Genomic DNA, 18,816 nt, shown 5'->3' with positions numbered 1-18,816 from the left:
AGGCTGCCCCATCCATAGAAGTGTCCAAGGCAGGATGGATGGGGTTTGGAGCAACCTGGGGTAGTGGAAGGGGTGGAGCTGGATAAAGGTCCCTTCCAACTCATATCATTCTGTTTTTCTACAATACAAAGGTGGTTATAAAAGCTATAGAATGTTGTTGGAGTCTCATATTTTTTATAAGTTTTTGGGACAAAAAATGTATTTGTCATTCCAGTACCTTCCACCTGTGGACAGTCGCTCTATTTCTGGATTTGTGGGACTGAAGAATGGTGGTGCTACTTGTTACATGAATGCTGTTTTCCAGCAGCTGTACATGCAGCCTGGTCTCCCAGAGGTAATTAGTTCAGCATCCAATAAAATCCTCTTTTTGGAATTACTTTCACTTGAACCACTTCATCTTAGCACCATTTGTAAATAAGTTGCAAAATGAAAAGTCAACTGTGTGTGTATAAATATATACAATAAATACATAAATTTTAAGTTGTAGTGCTGTGGGCCATGACAGCTTATAGTAATGATTTTTCCAAAAACCAATTTAATAAGGTTCTTTGTTTCCTTGCAGGCCTTGCTTTCCATTGATGATGATACTGACAATCCTGATGACAATGTGTTCTATCAAGTTCAATCTCTTTTTGGTCATTTGATGGAAAGCAAGTTACAGTATTATGTACCTGAGAACTTCTGGAAGGTATTGTATCTTTTTGTTTAGAATCTATAGCTTTTCTACTTAAAAAGTAATCATTTATTCGGCCTTTTTCAATTGCAGAATTCATAAAGTAAGCTCTAATTCAAAAAAACCAAAACATGTTAAAATAAATTTATATAAAAATGCTTTTCTCAGTGATATATATATGAAGCAACCACCTTTTAACATAGATTTATATTTTATATAGATTTTCAAGATGTGGAATAAGGAACTTTATGTTAGAGAGCAACAAGATGCTTATGAGTTCTTCACCAGTCTTATAGATCAAATGGATGAGTACCTCAAGGTAAAAACCTCAGCAATTTCTTTTCTGTTTCATATGCATATCCTTGGTACCTTTTTTCTCTTTTTGCTTTGATCTCTAGAAAAGAGGCAGAGAGCCATTTAGCTTATGTTATAATCTGCACAGTATTTAGGAGTTTAAAATTCCTACTGATTTCATGGTCTTCCACCCTGCAATATATCCCATTGATGTCTAACTTTACATCTCCAACAGAAAATAGGAAGAGACCAAATATTTAAGAATACTTTTCAAGGAATCTTCTCTGATCAGAAGATCTGCAAGGACTGCCCTCACAGGTAATGACACATTTAGTGCATCAGTTACCAAGTTACGTGTTCCCAGAACTATTAAAATATATATGTCAAAGTAGCACTGGAAAGTAGAGAAATGCCCCTGTGAGCATCACAGCTTTGATAGCTGTGGGGCAAATGCAACATTCTTTCCTAAACATCTGTCTTGTTCCTGCCAGCTGGTAAATCCTAATCTGTTTTTCTTCTTGAATTTAGGTATGAGCGTGAGGAAGCCTTCATGGCTCTCAACCTTGGTGTGACTTCATGTCAAAGCCTGGAAATATCACTGGATCAGTTTGTTAGAGGAGAGGTTCTGGAAGGAAGCAATGCATACTACTGTGAAAAGTGCAAAGAAAAGGTATTGATTCTTAATTTTTGTGAAACAAGATTCATGTGCCGTTTGATGTTTTCTAAGCTTTACATAGTCATGGAAAACATGCTTAGATGCTGCTCGCTCTTGCTGCATTGAAGACAAAAGGTTCAATGCCTCTAAAAGTTTAAAGTCAACTAAAGGTTTAGAGGGATGACAGGATGGTAAAGTTTTGTGTAATGCATTGAGATGTATCCCAGTCATCCTGTAGACACCCTGGCTTCTGTGGACACCTATGACTTCCCATGGCTGGATTTTCACTGTGACTCTCTAGAAGGGTGCTGCAGATGGCCTGGGATGTCAGATAGAGGTGATATTCTTGTTTCTTTTCAAGAGAACTACAGTGAAGCGCACCTGCATTAAGGTTTTACCCAGCCTGCTGGTGATTCACCTGATGAGATTTGGCTTTGACTGGGAGAGTGGCCGTTCTATTAAATACGATGAACAAATAAAGGTAAGAAAACTTTGCTTTATGGTGCTTTCCCCAGCTACTTTGTGTGTAGTGGACTCTCATTCTTCCTATTCATTTTTCCTTTTTTCCCCCACATTTTGCTGCAGGGATTTTATAACATGGTAGTGCTACAGAAAAGAAGTGTTTTTCCTTAGAGCTTTCCTTGTTTGCCACATTCTTGGGGTCCTTTCGGAAAGCAAGGCAAAAAACCTCCTTAAAGAGAGTTTGTTATTTAACATCTGTGTAAGAAGCATAAGAAGTTGAAGTTCCATGTTTTCCTTTGGTGTTCCCGATGTGGGAAGCATTGATACCATTCTCATAAAATTACACAAAGCAATACACACTGCAATGCCTTGATTAATCCAAAGTATCTCTTCAAACAGTTTCCCTGGATGCTGAACATGGAACCTTACACTGTGTCAGGGATGGCTCGTCAGGACTCCTCCTCAGAAGTGGGGGAAAATGGCAGGAGCACAGAGCAGGGAGGAGGAGGCTCCCCAAGGAAGAAAGTTGCCCCTACAGAGAACTACGAGCTCGTTGGTGTGATTGTCCACAGTGGCCAGGCTCATGCAGGGCACTACTACTCCTTCATCAAGGACAGGAGGTAACGGGCAAGAAGGTTCGTGGGGGAGGTTTCAGAGCTGTCTAAAGGCTTCTTGTTCTGGGAAGGTGCATGGAGCCATCCAGAGCTCTTCTGGAACCACTCTTCCCTTTCTCAGCACCTGTGATGAGGCAATGACACAGTGACATGGGACATCACAGAGTAAAATTTTCATTAATTCTTATGTACCTTGTATTACAGTTCGAGGGCTTCCTGACTTGCAGGTGATGTGCTTCTCATAGTTTTAATCAAGGTTATTTTTTAAAATGCAACCTTGACATCAGTTGAACTAAGCTTTCTTCTTACTGTCAAAACAAATGTGAGTTCAGGCTTGTCACATCTAGGCTGTTCAGGGTGGTTTGTTTTTTTGCTGAGACAATCAACTAACTTTGTTTCTGTTCTGTTTTGATCACAGAGGATGTGGAAAAGGAAAGTGGTATAAATTTAATGACACCGTTGTTGAAGAATTTGATTTGACTGATGAAACCCTGGAATATGAATGTTTTGGTGGAGAATATAGACCTAAAGTCTATGATCAATGTAAGCAGAAGTACAGACAGTAGATTCAATTTCATACTGATTTCAGTAACTCAAAGTACCTATAATGGACTGAGTAGAGCTTATTATTATAGGTACTTTGAGTTACTTGGACTAATACTCCTTCTGAACCATATTTTCCCCTAAAGCCTTCCCTTTACTGAAGAACAGAACAGCTTGTGTATGGTCTAATATGAATTAAGCCATATTCACTGTGATTCAGCACTTTGTGGACTTAATAGTAGAGATTGAAAAACACAATGGCACCTTGTTAATATAGTTTTAAAAAAGCCCCAACCAAACATAAACCAGCCCTTATTTTAGGCTAGTGAGAATGACTTCATGGAACACTTTGTGGCATCATATTGTTGAACTTTTCAATGCTTTAAGGAATTTTTTCCAAGCACATTTCCAATATTCGCCCGTTTCATAATTCAGACACTTTTAATCACTGATGTTTTGATCTGACAAATTTATCCTGCTGCAGTTCACATTACTTGTACCCCCAGTTTTGCTTCCATACAGGAATGGGAAAGGTACTAAACCTTCAAGGGCCTTCATGGGCTGCCTTTTATCCCCACAGCAAATCCCTACCCCGACGTGCGCCGGCGCTACTGGAACGCCTACATGCTGTTCTACCAGAGAGTGTCCGACCAGAACTCCCCTGTGCTGCCAAAGAAAAGCAGAGTCAGTGTCGTCAGGCAGGAAGCTGAGGACCTCTCCTTGTAAGTTCCCCTTGTATCCAGAAAGGTTTCTCTCATATTGATATCTAGACCTCTCTCTGTTGGAATACCAGGCTCTTTGTGGCTCCGAGGTTGGGGCCCACTCTGAAGTTTATTACCCTTATCTATTACAAACTCAGGGGATGTGAGCTCTTTCTAAGTCAAGAAAGTGAGATAAAATGGTGTCTAATCAAGGCTATTTAAGTCTCAATTATCTAATAAACAGCTGAAATTGTATTATTTATACTTCTAACCCTGTTATGATCACCCAAAACCCACAACACAGACATCTTTCGCCCAGTGAGAGAAAACCACCCAGATCCAAGAGGAAGGTGCAAAAAAGACAACTAGCCCACACCCAAAGTTCTCCATCTTGGCTCCCATATATCACCATATACTAAATTCCCAATCTAAGTTTTTTCACACAATACTATCCAAACGACACACACACTGTTTCTGTGCTATCACTCAATTTTTGATGCCTTTTCCAAGGTCTCAGGTCAAATGAGGTGTTTACTTGAGGGCTGGCACCCTTAAATTCAGAAAGCTTAAAGTTTTCAGCTGTCAGAGTTCCAACATCTCTCCACAACTAAGAATTGAGTCATTCCTGTCCAGCAAAGCAATGTATTGACCCTTCTGTTGTTTTGATTTGGTTTTTAAGCTGCTTGTTTATTACCATTATTGCAGCAAGTTCCAGCTGACTGACAGCCTCAAGAAATACTTAGGCTGTCTTCAAAATTGCCATAAGATCAATCTGGCTGCAGTGGTATTTTATACCTAAACTGTAGATTTGTTGTAGGATTTCTTTATTCACCTTCAGCTTGTTTGTATTTCAGATCTGCTCCCTCTTCACCAGAAATTTCACCTCAGTCATCACCTCGACCCCACAGGCCCAACAGTGACCGTCTGTCCATCTTGACCAAGCTGGTTCGAAAAGGAGAAAAAAAGGGGCTCTTTGTAGAGAAAATGCCTGTGAGGATTTATCAGGTAGAGCACACTGAAAGTGGCAACTAAACTCTGCTCACATAAAATTTGAGCACATAGTGAGAGAAACGTGGTAACTTTTAAAGGTTACCTTGAAGTAATTCCCTTGTAGGAAAGCTAAAAAGCAACTCTGGATTCTGACATAAAGTTACTAACAAGCTCTTTAGTGATACTTATTTTAAGTTTCACTGTACTTTCTCAAGAAAAAGGCCCATCAGTTCTTTGCTTTGAAGAAACTGCAGGCAGATAAATCAAAAATGAGATCTGGCAGCAGTCAGCATGCAGGCAGGGAGAGACAACAGCAGAGAAGGCGCTTCATGTGGAGTACACTCGAGGAGCAGTGGAGATGATGGCAAATTACAGTGATCCTCAGGTTCTTGAGTTCACAAGAGTGTAGAAAGAGGAGGAGCAGTGAGGAGAGCCTGCATCACACACACAGGGAGGATAAACCCTGCAGGCTGTGTCTGGCCCTCCACATTGGCTGTTTTAGGGCATTAACAGCCACTTTGGGCATTCTTGCATCTGGCACTGTGTTATTACAATGAACAGAGTTTGGCTCAAATTTATTGAGAGTCTTTCAGCAAAATCTCATTTGAAAAAAGAAGGACTTGGCATTTAAATACCTTATTGTGGCTGCAGCTTGCAATTACACCAGGACTCCTTGCTCTCTGCATCTAAATTTGTTAGGCAAGCCTTTCTGGTTTGAGGGGTGTTCTTTTGGCTTGTTTATTAAAAACAAGCAAAAAATAGAACTTATCTGCAATTTCTTCCTTTTTTCCCTTAATGGCAAATGATTAAGTCCCTCATCTGCTGTTTTGTAATATCTTTGAAAGAAAATCACTGGTTTTATACCAGATCTTCTAAATCTCCTGTATGTATTTTCCCTTTGCTGAAGTTGTGATTCAAAAGGAAACAGAATAAGTTTGACACTGATTTTTAAATACCACACATTTACATAAAAGATGAAGCTTTAGTTAGAGAAGTGTATTTTGACAACATTTTTAATTTTTTTTGCCTTCTTTTACTTTTACAGATGGTGAGAGATGAAAACTTGAAATTTATGAAGAACAGAGATGTATACAGTAGTGACTACTTCAGTTTTGTTCTGTCATTAGCTTCCCTGAATGCTGTAAGTACCTGGATTTTAATCTTGGAGTGTTCAAATTATTTTGGATAAAATGGCCACAAAAGCTGTTTGGGTCAAACCAGAAAAACTGGAAGAGAAGAGTTGACATGATTTTGCTTTTCCACGCAAGCTATTCCTTGCCTCCAGTAATTTTGGATGCTGATCTGCCTCAAAGCAAACTCCAGCCTCCTTTTCTAGTACTGGGAGAAACATCATTTTGCCCCAGTAAAATTTATTTAATAATCCATATCTTTTATAATGATGCAAACCAAGCCTGTAGAGGGACAGAAATCCCTCTCCATATGGAAGGTCCAAAAGTTGGTGTTAATTACTTCAAAGTTGATAGAGTTTAATTGGTAATAGTTTCTTAATTAAGTTTTTCTAAATGGAGTCATAAACCAACAGCATTTATTAAATTTTTGAAATCCACAGATCTGGTTGGCCTTACAGCAAGTTTGCTCCTTTTTTAGCATATTTATTAAGTAGCAAAGTCAGCACTGGAGACTGACTTAGCACAGAAAAATGCTGTGGCTTGTTTTTTCCAAGTGAAGTAAATAACTTGAATAGAACATGTCGATGTGTTTAAGAGACATCATGTGTGCTGCAGGCATCATTTTACTCTGGAGTAAATTTAATATTTCTTTCAGACTAAGGTAAAGCATCCCTATTATCCCTGCATGGCAAAGGTGAGCTTACAGCTGGCAGTCCAATTCCTCTTCCAAACCTATCTCCGAACCAAGAAGAAACTCAGGTAAGGCAAACAAGAAACATGGTTTAATTCTGGGAGGTGCTTTTGCTCCTGGATTACTGACAGTTGTCCCTGTTTTGTTGAAGGGCTGATACAGAAGAATGGATTGCCACCATAGATGCACTGCTCTCCAAAAGCATTGATGCTTGTCAGTGGTTGGTGGAGTATTTTGTTGGGCCAGAGGGCCGGGAGCTTGTGAAGTAAGTCCTGGTGATTCTGGCTGAGGTGTTTTGTGTCTTATGTGTGGATAAAGCTTCCTCAAAACACGATCTGGGCTGTACTGATGTATTCCCAAAGAGTTGACTGTGCACATTCTTTAAACAGACACTTTAGATAATTACTTGGAGTTTTGTTTCTAGTATTTTCTCTGTGCAGCTTTCTGAGAATGTTGAAAATCAAATTAGATAGTGCAGTGTGCATGGAGGAGGATCAGGTGATGAATTCAGTGAAGGGATTTGGAATGTGCTAAAGTTTGTGTGGTCAGCTCTACAAGGGGTGAGAAAGGAGAACAGGGTGAAAGTGTTGGGGGTAAGGTAAGTTAAATACTTACCTGACAAGGATCACAGATGAACTGGAAAGACTTTCTTCTAGCCAAGCTAAGGATTAGTTAATAGGTGCTTTGAAAACAAATTATTGGAGATCTGACATGCTGAAAGAGGTGTGTCAGTGTAAAAAACATGTTATCTTTTAATTTGCATTGAAAAACAACATCTTATGAGAGCTTTTAGAGCTCTTTTTTATTTAAATAAATAAATATATTAATAGAAATATTACAGGCCTTACTACAAGCAGGAGTGTGTGAATGTAAATTAAAGCTTGCCCACAGAAGTACAGTACAAAATGTATCTGGACTGTTAAAATAACAAACACTAAACACCACAGTTAATCACAGCAGCTGTGTGTGCATGTTGATTCCAGCTCTCTTTGCAGCTTCACCTTTTCTCTTCCAGGACTTTCCTCCTGGAATGCAGCGTGAGGGAGGTGCGAGTTGCTGTGGCCACAATCCTTGAAAAAACCCTCGACAGTGCCTTGCTTTATCAGGAGAAGGTCAGTGGGTGCCACCTCCTCTCCAGACATCCCCTGGCTGGGCTCTCCCTGGTGCCTCTTGCTCTGTTTGCAGGCAGAGCTGTGTGAGCCCATCCTCCCTCTTAATTTCTAGGTTAATGCTCATCTCTTCCTGCCCAGGGGGTGTTTGAAACACTTTGGGTTTTTAAGCAGTAGACAGCTCTTTACATTCAAAATATTTTTCTTTTCACAGTTAAAAACTCTACATCAGTTACTGGAGGTGCTACTTGCTCTACTGGATAAAGATGTACCTGAAAACTGTAAAAACTGTGCCCAGTACTTTTTGCTATTCAATAACTTTGTACAGAAGGTAAGAAAACATTTTTTTCTCATGGCTATTTAACTTTAAGAAGACATTAATAAAGCAGCTAGTGATCCTTATTCATAGAAGGATTTGCAGTAGAGTGAAATTCAAAACTTTTATTAGGAGTAATCAGGTTTATTTTGTTTTGTTTTTTAAATAAATGGCTTTGAATAGTGGAGTAGGATAAAATCACAAAAGTATACCAGTGGAAGATGTTATTTCCAGCATATGAATTTTGGTTGTCTGTTTTGAAGGGTTGTATAGAGTTGTTCTTTAAAAAAAATTATATATATGTATATATATTAAAAAATCAAGCATTCAGGATTTTTATTCCATGGAGAGCAGAATAACGGACTGAATTTACTATTTCTATTTCTCTATTCTTTTTGCCTTCTTTATTTCTTGTAAGATATTTATTGTGCATCTGCTGATTCTGCTCTGGTTTGTGTAATGTGCTGTGTACAATGAGACTCTTTAGGACTTTATCTTATTGATCTGTGTTGGGATATTTTGGGGATTTCAGAGTGGAAAATGCAGGTTTTAGCCTGTGCATTTTACTTTTGTTCTCTTGAGCACTGATTCTTCACCTGCACAGGAAGGTAATTTGTTGTTTTTTTCTTCACAGCAGGGAATAAGGGCTAGCAGTCTTCTCCTCAGGCACTCTGCCCTGAGGCACATGGTCAACTTTCTCCTTGGCCCCAACCGGCAGAGCAATCAGGTACAGGCCATCCCCACGTTTTTTATGATGTTTAAATTATGAATAAATACTTTTCATGTGGTAGAATAAACAATCCTTCAATTATTCTGTAAACCTCGTGCAAGTGTGAGCCCACCTATGTGTAGTTAGCATGGAATAACTGTTTTGGCAGAAGTAAGCATGATGTTTTTTATAATAATAAAATTTTTATCCACTCTAAAGTATTAGATCATGGTGGTGGACTGTAAGAACATTGTTTTGGCTAAACAAAGTTGATTAAATAAACCAAAGGTAATTAAATCTGTCTTTGACTCAAGCAGAACCGCAGGTGGAGTTCAGCACAGGCCCGTGAGTTTGGATATCTTCACAACACTGTAGCACTGCTCGTCTTGCACTCTGATGTCTCCTCACAAAGAAATGTTGGTAAGAATTGTGGTTTTGTCTTTTGGTGCCTTGGCATTTCAGTTACATTGATTTGGAGTAATTTAATATTAGTGAGGAAAATAGAGTGATTTTGAATTTAAGGCAGAAATGGTTAATACAAGTTTGATTACTTCTGATTTTGCTGTAAATGTATTGAGTGGCAAACAGTATTTTGGGAGGAGGGAGATCTTGATACTAACAGTTTTGTACCTTCTTCCCTTCCCCATGTGCCTAACAGGTATTTCCTCATGTGAGGGAATTGAGCTCTGTTGTTGGCTGGACAGAATCACAGGCTGTATTTTGTTTAGACTTGTGTTGTCTCAAGCTTATCTAAAGGGGAATATTTAGACTAAATTACTGAATAACAAAAAATTAAACACTCTCCTAGTTACTTCTTATGAGAGGCAGAAACATCCAAATAAAGATAATAAAGGAGTAAGTTAAAATCTTCAGTTTCCTGAAGGAGGAATTTGACATTGTCTTTTAAAAGAATAACTTAATTTCTGTCTGAGGTTGAAAGCAGTCAAAAATCAGAAGGTAACAGGAGAATTATAAATATTCTGGATATGATGAATGTGCAAGAGGGATTGGGAGTAAAACTAAAGCTCAAACTACTGATAGTCTGTGGACATTTTGCCTTGACCTTCCTGCAGTTCTTTTGTCTGCTGTCACTAAAATAAGTGACACTTCAGGGTGCAAGAGATTTGTTACTTGGAGTGGTAGCACATGACCTATAAACTAGTTGAGATGAGTGTCATGAGGGATTTCATGGTGCCAAATGAGCAGCGGTGTCTTCAAGGTGTGTTAGAACAAACTAATCTATGAGTGGATTGTTTTTGTATTTGCTGTTATAGCTCCTGGTCTCTTTAAGCAGCGTCCACCTCTCAGCATCACCGCTTCAGGGCCACTTCTGGCACTCCATGAAGAAGTGGAAGCCTTGCTATTCCTGTCTGAGGGAAAACCCTACTTAATGGAGGTATCTGCTCTAAATTCTGCCCTGCTTGAACCTAAAAACTTATGTGATGTATTCCTTTGACAAATCCTTTTGTGAAAAACACTGAATATCCAACACCAGTGGCTATTTTTAGGCCTAAACAAGAAGGCACCTTTAGTTTCTTGTCCTCTTCATATTCCAGTATATCCCTAAGCTTTGGGGCCTGGTTTTATGCACAGTCTGGTTTGATGCACATTTTGCAAGGGCCTTTGCAGCTTTTTACCATGTCAAATTCAGGTGCTACCTTGAGTTGTTCTGATTTAATAGATGATGCTCGACCTTTGGCGGTGAGCATCAGGAGCTGAAGGAGTGATTTAAGGGCAAGGGTTCAGCCTCCTGGGCCATGCAGGCACTGGGGAAAAGAGCTGCATCCTTCCTGGGGAGGGCAAACACCGTGTTACAGCCTTGTTTTCTGGGAGGCAGCTGTGTGTGAAGGGAGTGCTGTGCCCACAGGTGATGCACGCGCTGCGGGAGCTGACGGGGTCGCTGTCGGTGCTCATGGAGATGGTGGTGTACTGCTGCTTCTGCAACGAGCACTTCTCCTTCACTGTGCTGCACTTCATCAAGGTACACACAAAGCCAGCACAAACCTGTCCCATGGGTGTTTCTCCCAGCCTTTGTTCATCCTGTGTCTTGTGCCATCACCACAGAACAATCCACTTTGCTGGATTTGGAGGGGGTGTTGGGGTTTAGGTTTTCTTAGGCCTTTATTGTTTAAATTAATAAAATTTCAAAAATCTTTAAAGCTGTCTTGAAATTTTTTGCTTAACCAGCTTATTTTGCTATCTAAGTAACTTTTTCTTACATGCAGACTCAACTGGAAACTGCTCCTCCTCATGAACTGAAAAACATATTCCAGTTACTCCATGAGATCCTGGTAGGTGAAGGGTAAAACTTGTACAGGATAGATTTTTGTATTGATGTGTAATGAAAAAAGCTGGGACTGCATTGGTTATTTCAACATCCACACATATTTTAATCCTTCAGTCTGAGGTTTTATTACTTCCTAAATTTCTGTCTTGAAAATCCAGTAACACATAAAACTTGAGTCTTACTTGTTTTGCATGTGGGGGTGGGTAAAACCATTCCATAGAACAGATACAGAATCACACACAACTTACCTAAGTTGATATTTTTCTTTCCTAACAGGTTATTGAAGACCCATTGCAAGTAGAGCGCATCAAATTTGCCTTTGAAACTGAAAATGGATTAATAGGCAAGTAAGCCAGTGGGTGAACACTCCTGTCTCCTACTGACCCTCATGGTGGTAGAGGTTCACTCCATCTCCTGGTTCCTAATCCTCCTAAACTCTTCTACTTCTCAGGGAAAAAAAACTTGACATATTTTATTTAGCCCCTGTCACTCCAAAAATGCTCTAAGAAAATCCAAACTAAGCATTGGAATGTTATAGTGACAGCAAACTAGAAAGGAGTTGAACAGGAAAGAGAGCTAACTTAATAAAATAAGGGGCAGATCAGGGTCTATGTGTAATGGGGAGAAAGAAAAGTACCTTTGATTACCATAATAGAGGAACTGTTTGAATCCTGTAACCTTAAAATTAATTTTTATTTCCTCCATATCTCAAGGAGCTGCCAGTCTTTTTGTTTTGTCAACATCCTGATTACCATAAAAAGAACCTGGTTCAGCCCAGCAGGATGACTGCAGCAGAGCCCCACAGTGGGACAGGTGGCTCCCACCTGTTGCTGCTCATACAAAGTGTTGTCTCTGCATTAGATATAAAACTTTACTGAAGCATTCAAAGAGAAAAAAGCTCAGAAGTAATAAGGTATATAAAGAAATAACCTATTTCATGTGCATCAGGAGAAGCATCTTTGGTGTGTAAATGAAATGTGGGGTTACACAGAGAGCCCCTCTGATGGGTTAGTGCAGCTGGAGCAGCTCTTTCATGGCTGTTTGGGTGAGGAGCTGCTTCAGATTGTGGCTTTCACCTTCAGTTATTTTGGATTCTGATTGAGGGAGAAAGAATATTTAGCTTTGTTCTTCATTTCTCTCATCAGTGCTCCCCTGTTTAGTAGTTTCCATGCGTGGCTGATGGCAGAGAAGCAAATATGCAGCAGTGTAAGAGAATAGCTAAGTGATTATTTTAATATCTGGATAAATTGGTCCCAGTTGGACCAATTCTGTGCTCTAACTTGAGCAATACATGACCTTTTTTCCTCTGCAGAGGAGAAGTGCAAGTGTTCAATTGGATTTTTATGTTGAAGGCTTTGAGAACTGCCTTGAGGTTTGGGAGTAAAAGTTGTAGTTTTGCCTTGAAGTTTCCTCACAATAGCATTGAACAACATCCCTCACACTGACTGGTTTTAATCCAGGAAAGGGAAATCAGCACATAATAGGTTTTGGTGCTCCTTAATAGGATGTTTGTGCATAATTTGTAGTACAGCACTGCTGTAATTTTTATCATCTGCTCTGCTTCAACAGTATTAAAACTGGCAATTTGCAGTTCCCAAACAATTTTTGCCAGCTTTGGAGGTTTCACTGAAGTGTTCTTTGCTGACTGCTACGGACAGAGCAACTTTTGAGTAGCAAATCTGATTGGGGAAATCTTTGTGCTTCTTCTCAGTCAGAGAATTTTGTTCAAGAGGTGGGAATTCATGGTAGAGAAAACTTGCTGGTAGGAATGGCCTGGGGTTTTGCCTGAGTCTCCCACGGAACAGTTTCATGGCTGTTGAATTCTGCTATGCTTGTTTATGCGGAGAAGCTTTAAACATTCCTCTGGCTTTGCAAACTTTGATCCAGGTAGAAGCTGGTGATCTGGTTCATTTATGGGGGTTTCAGACAAATATTTTTTTTCCTTCAGACAAATGTAACCATAGTGATTATCTAACATAGAATGGATTATAGGGGAAGAAAAACTGCATTAGGGCTGTTTAAAATTCAGGTACTGCATTTGAAAGATCAAAGTGAAAATGCAGCAGTTCTATTTTTAATCCAGTAGAGTTGTGGAAGATTCAAGACTACCAGCACTTAGAGCAGTGTGTTTAACACAAATACTCATGCTCACATCTGTAGAAACAAAATCTATTCCCTAGCTTAAAATTTTAGCTTCATCTTTGCTTCCAGACTGGCTGGTAGGTGGAAATCTGGGTTGTGGTTTCTAATCCATGTGTTTCTCCCCACAGCCTTGATGCACCACAGCAACCACGTGGACAGCAGCCGTTGCTACCAGTGTGTCAAGTTCCTGGTTACCCTGGCTCAGAAGTGAGTAGTGAAGGTCTCAGGCTGTAACCTCATCCCTGCCTTAGCTCCCTCTGTGGCTGTTGTCAAACCTACTACTCCTGGTTTTGATCAGCTTTAGGCTTTGTTACTGTGCAAGGTCTTGGTAGCACACGTGCCAGTGTGAAGTGAAATCTTTACTGGTTGGTACCTGAAGGGATTTCTCAGGTAACAAATGGTAATTGGTGTTTATAAAGAAAAGGGCCATTCTGCACAGCAGGAGTCTGACATTAACACCAGATAAACATAGGGAAGCTGTTCCAGGTTTTTGAAATATTATGAGTCCTAAATTCTCTTTGTTTAGGACTTGGCATATGTCCCAATAAAGCATAATTCTGAAATATGTGAACCTGTGGAGTAGACTGCTTTGAGAATATTTTACTAAAATTACTGCTTTTGCTAATTCAATTTTCAACAGGGCTGTAGATTTTAAGTCAGTTTGCAGTGATAAGAGTGCACACAGAGGGCAGCAGTGCAAAGAGAGAAGTCTTTGTATTTTTTTTGTATTTTTTTGTGTTGTCCAGAATGCCTTGTTCCTGACTAATGAATATAATTTCAATTCCCCAGGTGCCCTACTGCAAAAGATTACTTCAAGGAGAATTCACACCACTGGAGTTGGGCTGTGCAGTGGCTACAGAAAAAGGTAATTTGGCTGTAACAGGGAAATTGTCATTCATTTACAACAATGATCATGGATGGATAGTCTCCATCCTCTGCATGGCTCTCTGAGATGGCTCTAAAGACACAATACTTAATTTTTTACAAGGACTACTTGGATGCAGCTAATCTGATGCAATGCCAAAATTTCAGTAGCCCCCCCACATGTTTCAGGCATAAATGCATTTACAGTGAATAAAACCAAGTGTGAATGGTTGCAGTGATTATTCTTGCTATGTGGGAAGCTTTCAGTGCCACTGTATATTCGTGTTTGGAGGCTTCAGCTTTTTTAAAGAAGCAGTTTTCCATTGCCTGTGTGTTGATGCAGGAGAATGTTTAAATGATTGGATTCCTTACAGAATCATCACAGCTTTGCACAAAGCACAGCTGCTGACTGATAGAGCTTTTCCTCCCACACGTGTAGTGTTTGTTCTTCCCTCTAAACTCAATGTAGTTTGGCCAACATATCTTTCATAAGTACCCAAGGACACTTTGGAAACTTGGAGCTCAGCAGAAGTAGGGTGCTGGTTTGCAGCTGAAGAACAGTAACCTTTGTGGCTGCATTTAAAGTGTCTGAGCCCCAGATCTCCAGCTCGCTGCCAGAGGATTCAGGAAGCTTTTTCCAGTCTTAGTTCACCCACCATCACAAGGTGGTGGTTGAGGCTTTACACAAGTAAAAATCAAATGGCAAATTTTATGGCTTTCTTGGCTTTTTATGCAGATGTCTGAACATTACTGGGCTCCTCAGAGTAACGTGTCCAATGAAACATCCACTGCAAAAACCTTCCAGCGCACTATTTCAGCACAGGTATGTGTCATCCTGGCAGAGGATGTTAAACTTGCTCACTTCTTTTCTTGGAAGCATCTTGGGGCTTGGCAACTTTACTCACCATCCTTGGAAATGTTCAAAAAATATGTGGATACAGCACTTGAGGCCGTGGTTTAGTGATGAGCACGGTGGTGGTGCTGGTTTGGCAGTTGGACTTGATGATCTTAAAAGGTCTTTTCCAGCCTTAATGGTTCTGTGATATTTTGGTGCACTTCAGGCTGGTTTTCCTTTAGAAGCTCAGCCCCTGTGGTTGTTCCTGGAGAAAATTAACCCTTGAAGAAAATTAACCCTTGAGTGGTATTAGTGAATACTCACTAATGAGTATTCACTCATTAGTGGTAACTCAGCTGTCTCACCACTTGGCTGTGGTGACTTGGCTGTCTCACTAGAGCAGCTATTATTGTTTTAAAACAATAATAATAAAACAATAAAAATGTTTAAAAATGTGAAATGATCACCATACCTCCTGACACTCTCTTGGACTGTTTGCAACTCAGGACACTCTGGCCTATGCCACAGCCCTGCTGAATGAGAAGGATCAGTCTGGGAGCAGCAATGGGTCAGAAAGCAGCCCTGCCAATGAGAATGGAGAGAGGCACCTGCAGCAGGTAAAATGAGGGCAGATTTACCCCCTTACACCCTGGTGTGTGCCTCTGTGGGGCAGCTGCTCCCTGGGGCTTGGGTCAGAACATCACTGATCATACTGTGAACAGCTGTGCATTTACAAAAGTGACTGTGTCAGTGACTGTGTCCTTCTCTCCCTGTCCCCTGTGTGTTTGAAAGGGCTCAGAGTCTCCTATGATGATTGGGGAGCCTAAAAGTGACCTTGATGATGTTGACCCTTAGAGGACACCCCTGTGAACACAAGAACCAGCTCAAGCATTCAAAGCCTGGTCCCTGCTGGAACTGGAGTCGTGTTGCTGATGCCATTGGCAGTCTGGGGGAGCAGTGGCTGCACAGGACCAGAGGAAATGCTGGAGGAGGTTATATCCCTGCAAGATAAAAGCATTTTTATAGCCACAAAGGCTTCAGATCAACAAATGCTCTAGAAAACTACATCCTCACCTGGAGTAGCTTGTGACAGTCCAAAAAACACCGAAACCAAGTTTGTCAAGAAGATTTTATCAGATACACAAACGCTAGTGGTTGAATTTTTATGTGAACATTAAATGAGTGAATGTAAAACTGTTGCTTTTCTGTGATGCTGCAAAAAAAAAAAATTCTTTTGGTTTTTATACAGGAAAAAAAAAAAAGAAACAGACTGCCCTTATGTATGGAGGGAAATTTTTAATCTTTCTGATAATATTGAATAGGAATACACAAATTTCTGTAAAGATGTGTGATGACTTACATTTCATTGTAAAATATTAGTTAAAGAATGGGTTTACATAAGGACTTCTGTATTTAATATGTCTCCCTGCTAATTTGTAAAGCTCTTGCGGAGAAAGATCAGCAGGATTGCTCTGTAAGAAGAGTGATTCCTTATGGAATGAGTGGTAAAGGAGCTCTGGAATGAGTCATCTTTCCCAGTACCCTTCCAAAAACCCTTCAGACAGCGGGGAAGGGCAGTAAAAGAAAATCTTTGTTCTCTAGGTATGCAAGCATTTATTATTCAAGGATGTTGGTGAATTAAAAAAAGAAAAAGTTAATGAGTAGTTTAAAAGAAAAAAAAGCACTTTAAGAAGGAATTCTGTTGCAGTTTTACTCATTACATTTTTTTAACCTTTGGAGACATATTGAATAAAATGTAGTCTCAGTCATGGATCTGCAATCACTTGCTTGTGCTTTGAAATAACTGAGAAAGTTGGTATTGGTTGTTTATGATGAATAATTCCTTGAGTGAGCTGGGAACACTGTTGTGCAGATTTTAGAGCAATTTTAACACAGGGAAAGAAAGAATTGGCTTTGTTTGCATTTTCACTTGACCAGGCAACGTTTAAAATATCACAGCTCTTTTAATTTGCTCACAAATAACTGGAAACCAGTTGGGATGATTTGAGCACAGTTTTGTTTTCTATGTCAAGTGCAGTTCAGTGGTTTCTGGCTCTGGATTCAAGCTTCTTTTGTGCCAACTAATTTCATCTTTTGTACATTTTGTGTTTGTCACATTTTCTGCACTGCTTTTTGCCTTTATTTATGGATTCTGCCTTACTTTAAAAAAATTATATTAACAAACATGCACAGAAACGGGGGACATCTTAAGGAGTGCCTGGGTACCTCCAGAATAGACAAATTTGCCAAGTTAAAGGCACAACCAGCCAAAAAGTGCCTTTTTTTTTGTTTCTTTTCACAGGCTGCTGCCAAAACACGGAGCAGCAGACAGCTTTTCACTGTTGTGCACTAATATTGAGAGTAACCAGTCATTTCACTGTTGGAAGGAACCACGGCATGTGATGTCAGCTGTACAGCTTTGTAACTTATTGTGGGGTAGGATGGAGTGCAGGGGGGCACCACAGTGTCTTCACAGACACAGGGCAGAGTTAGCATTTTGTAAATGTTTCTGATGATGTGCTGGGACGTTTTAAATGTGACGCGTTTTAAATTAATTTCGAACTAATCATTTCTTACGGACACCCCCCTTCCTTCCCTCCTTCCCCCACCCCCAAATGCTTTGGTAATGGGCCATGAATCTTCCCAAGGAGTCAGACAGCGGTGATGGGAGAAGCTGGTCACGTTCCCATGGGTTGGCACCACTGTCACTTCAGGTTCCTGTTATTTCCTATGGAAACAACATCCTTGCTAGCTGCAGGCCCAGGGAAGCCTTGGTGGGAATTGCATCAGGATGGCTCATCGCCACTGTCTACCTGAAACCAATACAAACTTTTTCACCCTTCTGCTCACGCTTGTACAAAGTCAGTGGTTATAATTTGCAATGAGATGATACTTGGTCACTTATTTTTGTTTCCAGCTGCTGTCATTCGAACCTGCTGAAGATTATTTTTTGGAAAATAGAGTTCGACAAAAAAAAAAAAAGAAAAAAAAAACCAAACTAGTTTTTGTGTAAATTGTGATGCATTTATATGTTGTAATTTTTACTGCCAATCTTTTTGGATGAAAATGTTTTTATACAGCTTACAAAATGTTCAGTGAGGAGCAGGCACAGCCTGCCTGTGAGCGCTCGGGGAGATATTGTCCAATTAATGCATAGACATTTGGCACTGGAAAAATAGGCAGTCTTGATGAACAGTCTTGGGATTCCTGGTCAATGGAATAAAGTTATTCCTTTCACAGAAAACTAGTGTAATCTTTAGACTGTGCACACACTGTTATACTCTTCTCTTGTTGATCCTCTTACCCTGAACCTCCCTGGGCCAGCCCTGCAGATGCTGAGCTCCTCAAGGGTGCCCTGAGTGCTGTTTTGGCTCCTGTCCAGAGTCAGTGGAAGCAGCTGAGTGGCCCTGGGGCTGCCCTGCTGTATTTCCTTATGCCACAGCATGTGCTGGGGCTCTGTCACATCTGCACCTCTGTGCAGCTCCTGCCCTCAGCAGAGTGATTTACCCTGGCCACGCTCACAGGGGCGGATTAGAGCAGATTTTGTGTGTCAGATCTGAGATTTGTGGGCGGGCTGGGTGTGAATTCATCCTGCCTCCCACAGGGGTGAGGGCCAGAGGGGTGCACACACAGCTGGCGTTCCATCACTCACTTATTTGGGAACCAGGAGCTGCAGCTGGGCTGCCATCCCCACTCTGCCTTTGTCCCCTGCTCTAAGGACAAGAACTCCCACTTTTCCAGCCTCTGCTCTCCTCTGGTGGTCCTGGCAGCATGGGCTGGGCATTGCCAAGCGCTGCCAGG

General features: G+C 40.5%; 1 protein-coding gene across 1 annotated transcript in view; it reads left to right on the top strand.

Annotated features, from left to right (window-relative positions):
• USP24 (ubiquitin specific peptidase 24) overlaps positions 1-16,788 on the top strand; it is a 60,507-nt gene extending 43,719 nt beyond the window's left edge. The window contains exons 42-67 of the mRNA XM_058808927.1: positions 215-334; positions 563-688; positions 894-992; positions 1,203-1,285; positions 1,496-1,637; positions 1,984-2,103; positions 2,484-2,704; positions 3,117-3,241; positions 3,822-3,963; positions 4,797-4,947; positions 5,978-6,073; positions 6,718-6,821; positions 6,905-7,018; positions 7,769-7,865; positions 8,077-8,193; positions 8,813-8,905; positions 9,205-9,307; positions 10,162-10,283; positions 10,755-10,868; positions 11,113-11,178; positions 11,451-11,517; positions 13,445-13,523; positions 14,106-14,181; positions 14,917-15,003; positions 15,522-15,632; positions 15,808-16,788. Coding sequence (XP_058664910.1) covers positions 215-334; positions 563-688; positions 894-992; positions 1,203-1,285; positions 1,496-1,637; positions 1,984-2,103; positions 2,484-2,704; positions 3,117-3,241; positions 3,822-3,963; positions 4,797-4,947; positions 5,978-6,073; positions 6,718-6,821; positions 6,905-7,018; positions 7,769-7,865; positions 8,077-8,193; positions 8,813-8,905; positions 9,205-9,307; positions 10,162-10,283; positions 10,755-10,868; positions 11,113-11,178; positions 11,451-11,517; positions 13,445-13,523; positions 14,106-14,181; positions 14,917-15,003; positions 15,522-15,632; positions 15,808-15,870 — 2,838 coding nt within the window. The 3' untranslated portion in view covers positions 15,871-16,788. The remainder of the gene's footprint in view (positions 1-214; positions 335-562; positions 689-893; positions 993-1,202; positions 1,286-1,495; positions 1,638-1,983; positions 2,104-2,483; positions 2,705-3,116; positions 3,242-3,821; positions 3,964-4,796; positions 4,948-5,977; positions 6,074-6,717; positions 6,822-6,904; positions 7,019-7,768; positions 7,866-8,076; positions 8,194-8,812; positions 8,906-9,204; positions 9,308-10,161; positions 10,284-10,754; positions 10,869-11,112; positions 11,179-11,450; positions 11,518-13,444; positions 13,524-14,105; positions 14,182-14,916; positions 15,004-15,521; positions 15,633-15,807) is intronic.
• The last annotated feature ends 2,028 nt before the right edge of the window (positions 16,789-18,816 follow it).

Source organism: Ammospiza caudacuta, chromosome 7, assembly GCF_027887145.1.
Source record: "Ammospiza caudacuta isolate bAmmCau1 chromosome 7, bAmmCau1.pri, whole genome shotgun sequence".
NCBI classification, from domain to species: Eukaryota; Metazoa; Chordata; class Aves; order Passeriformes; family Passerellidae; genus Ammospiza; species Ammospiza caudacuta.
This window is presented reverse-complemented; position numbering and strand designations above follow the sequence as displayed.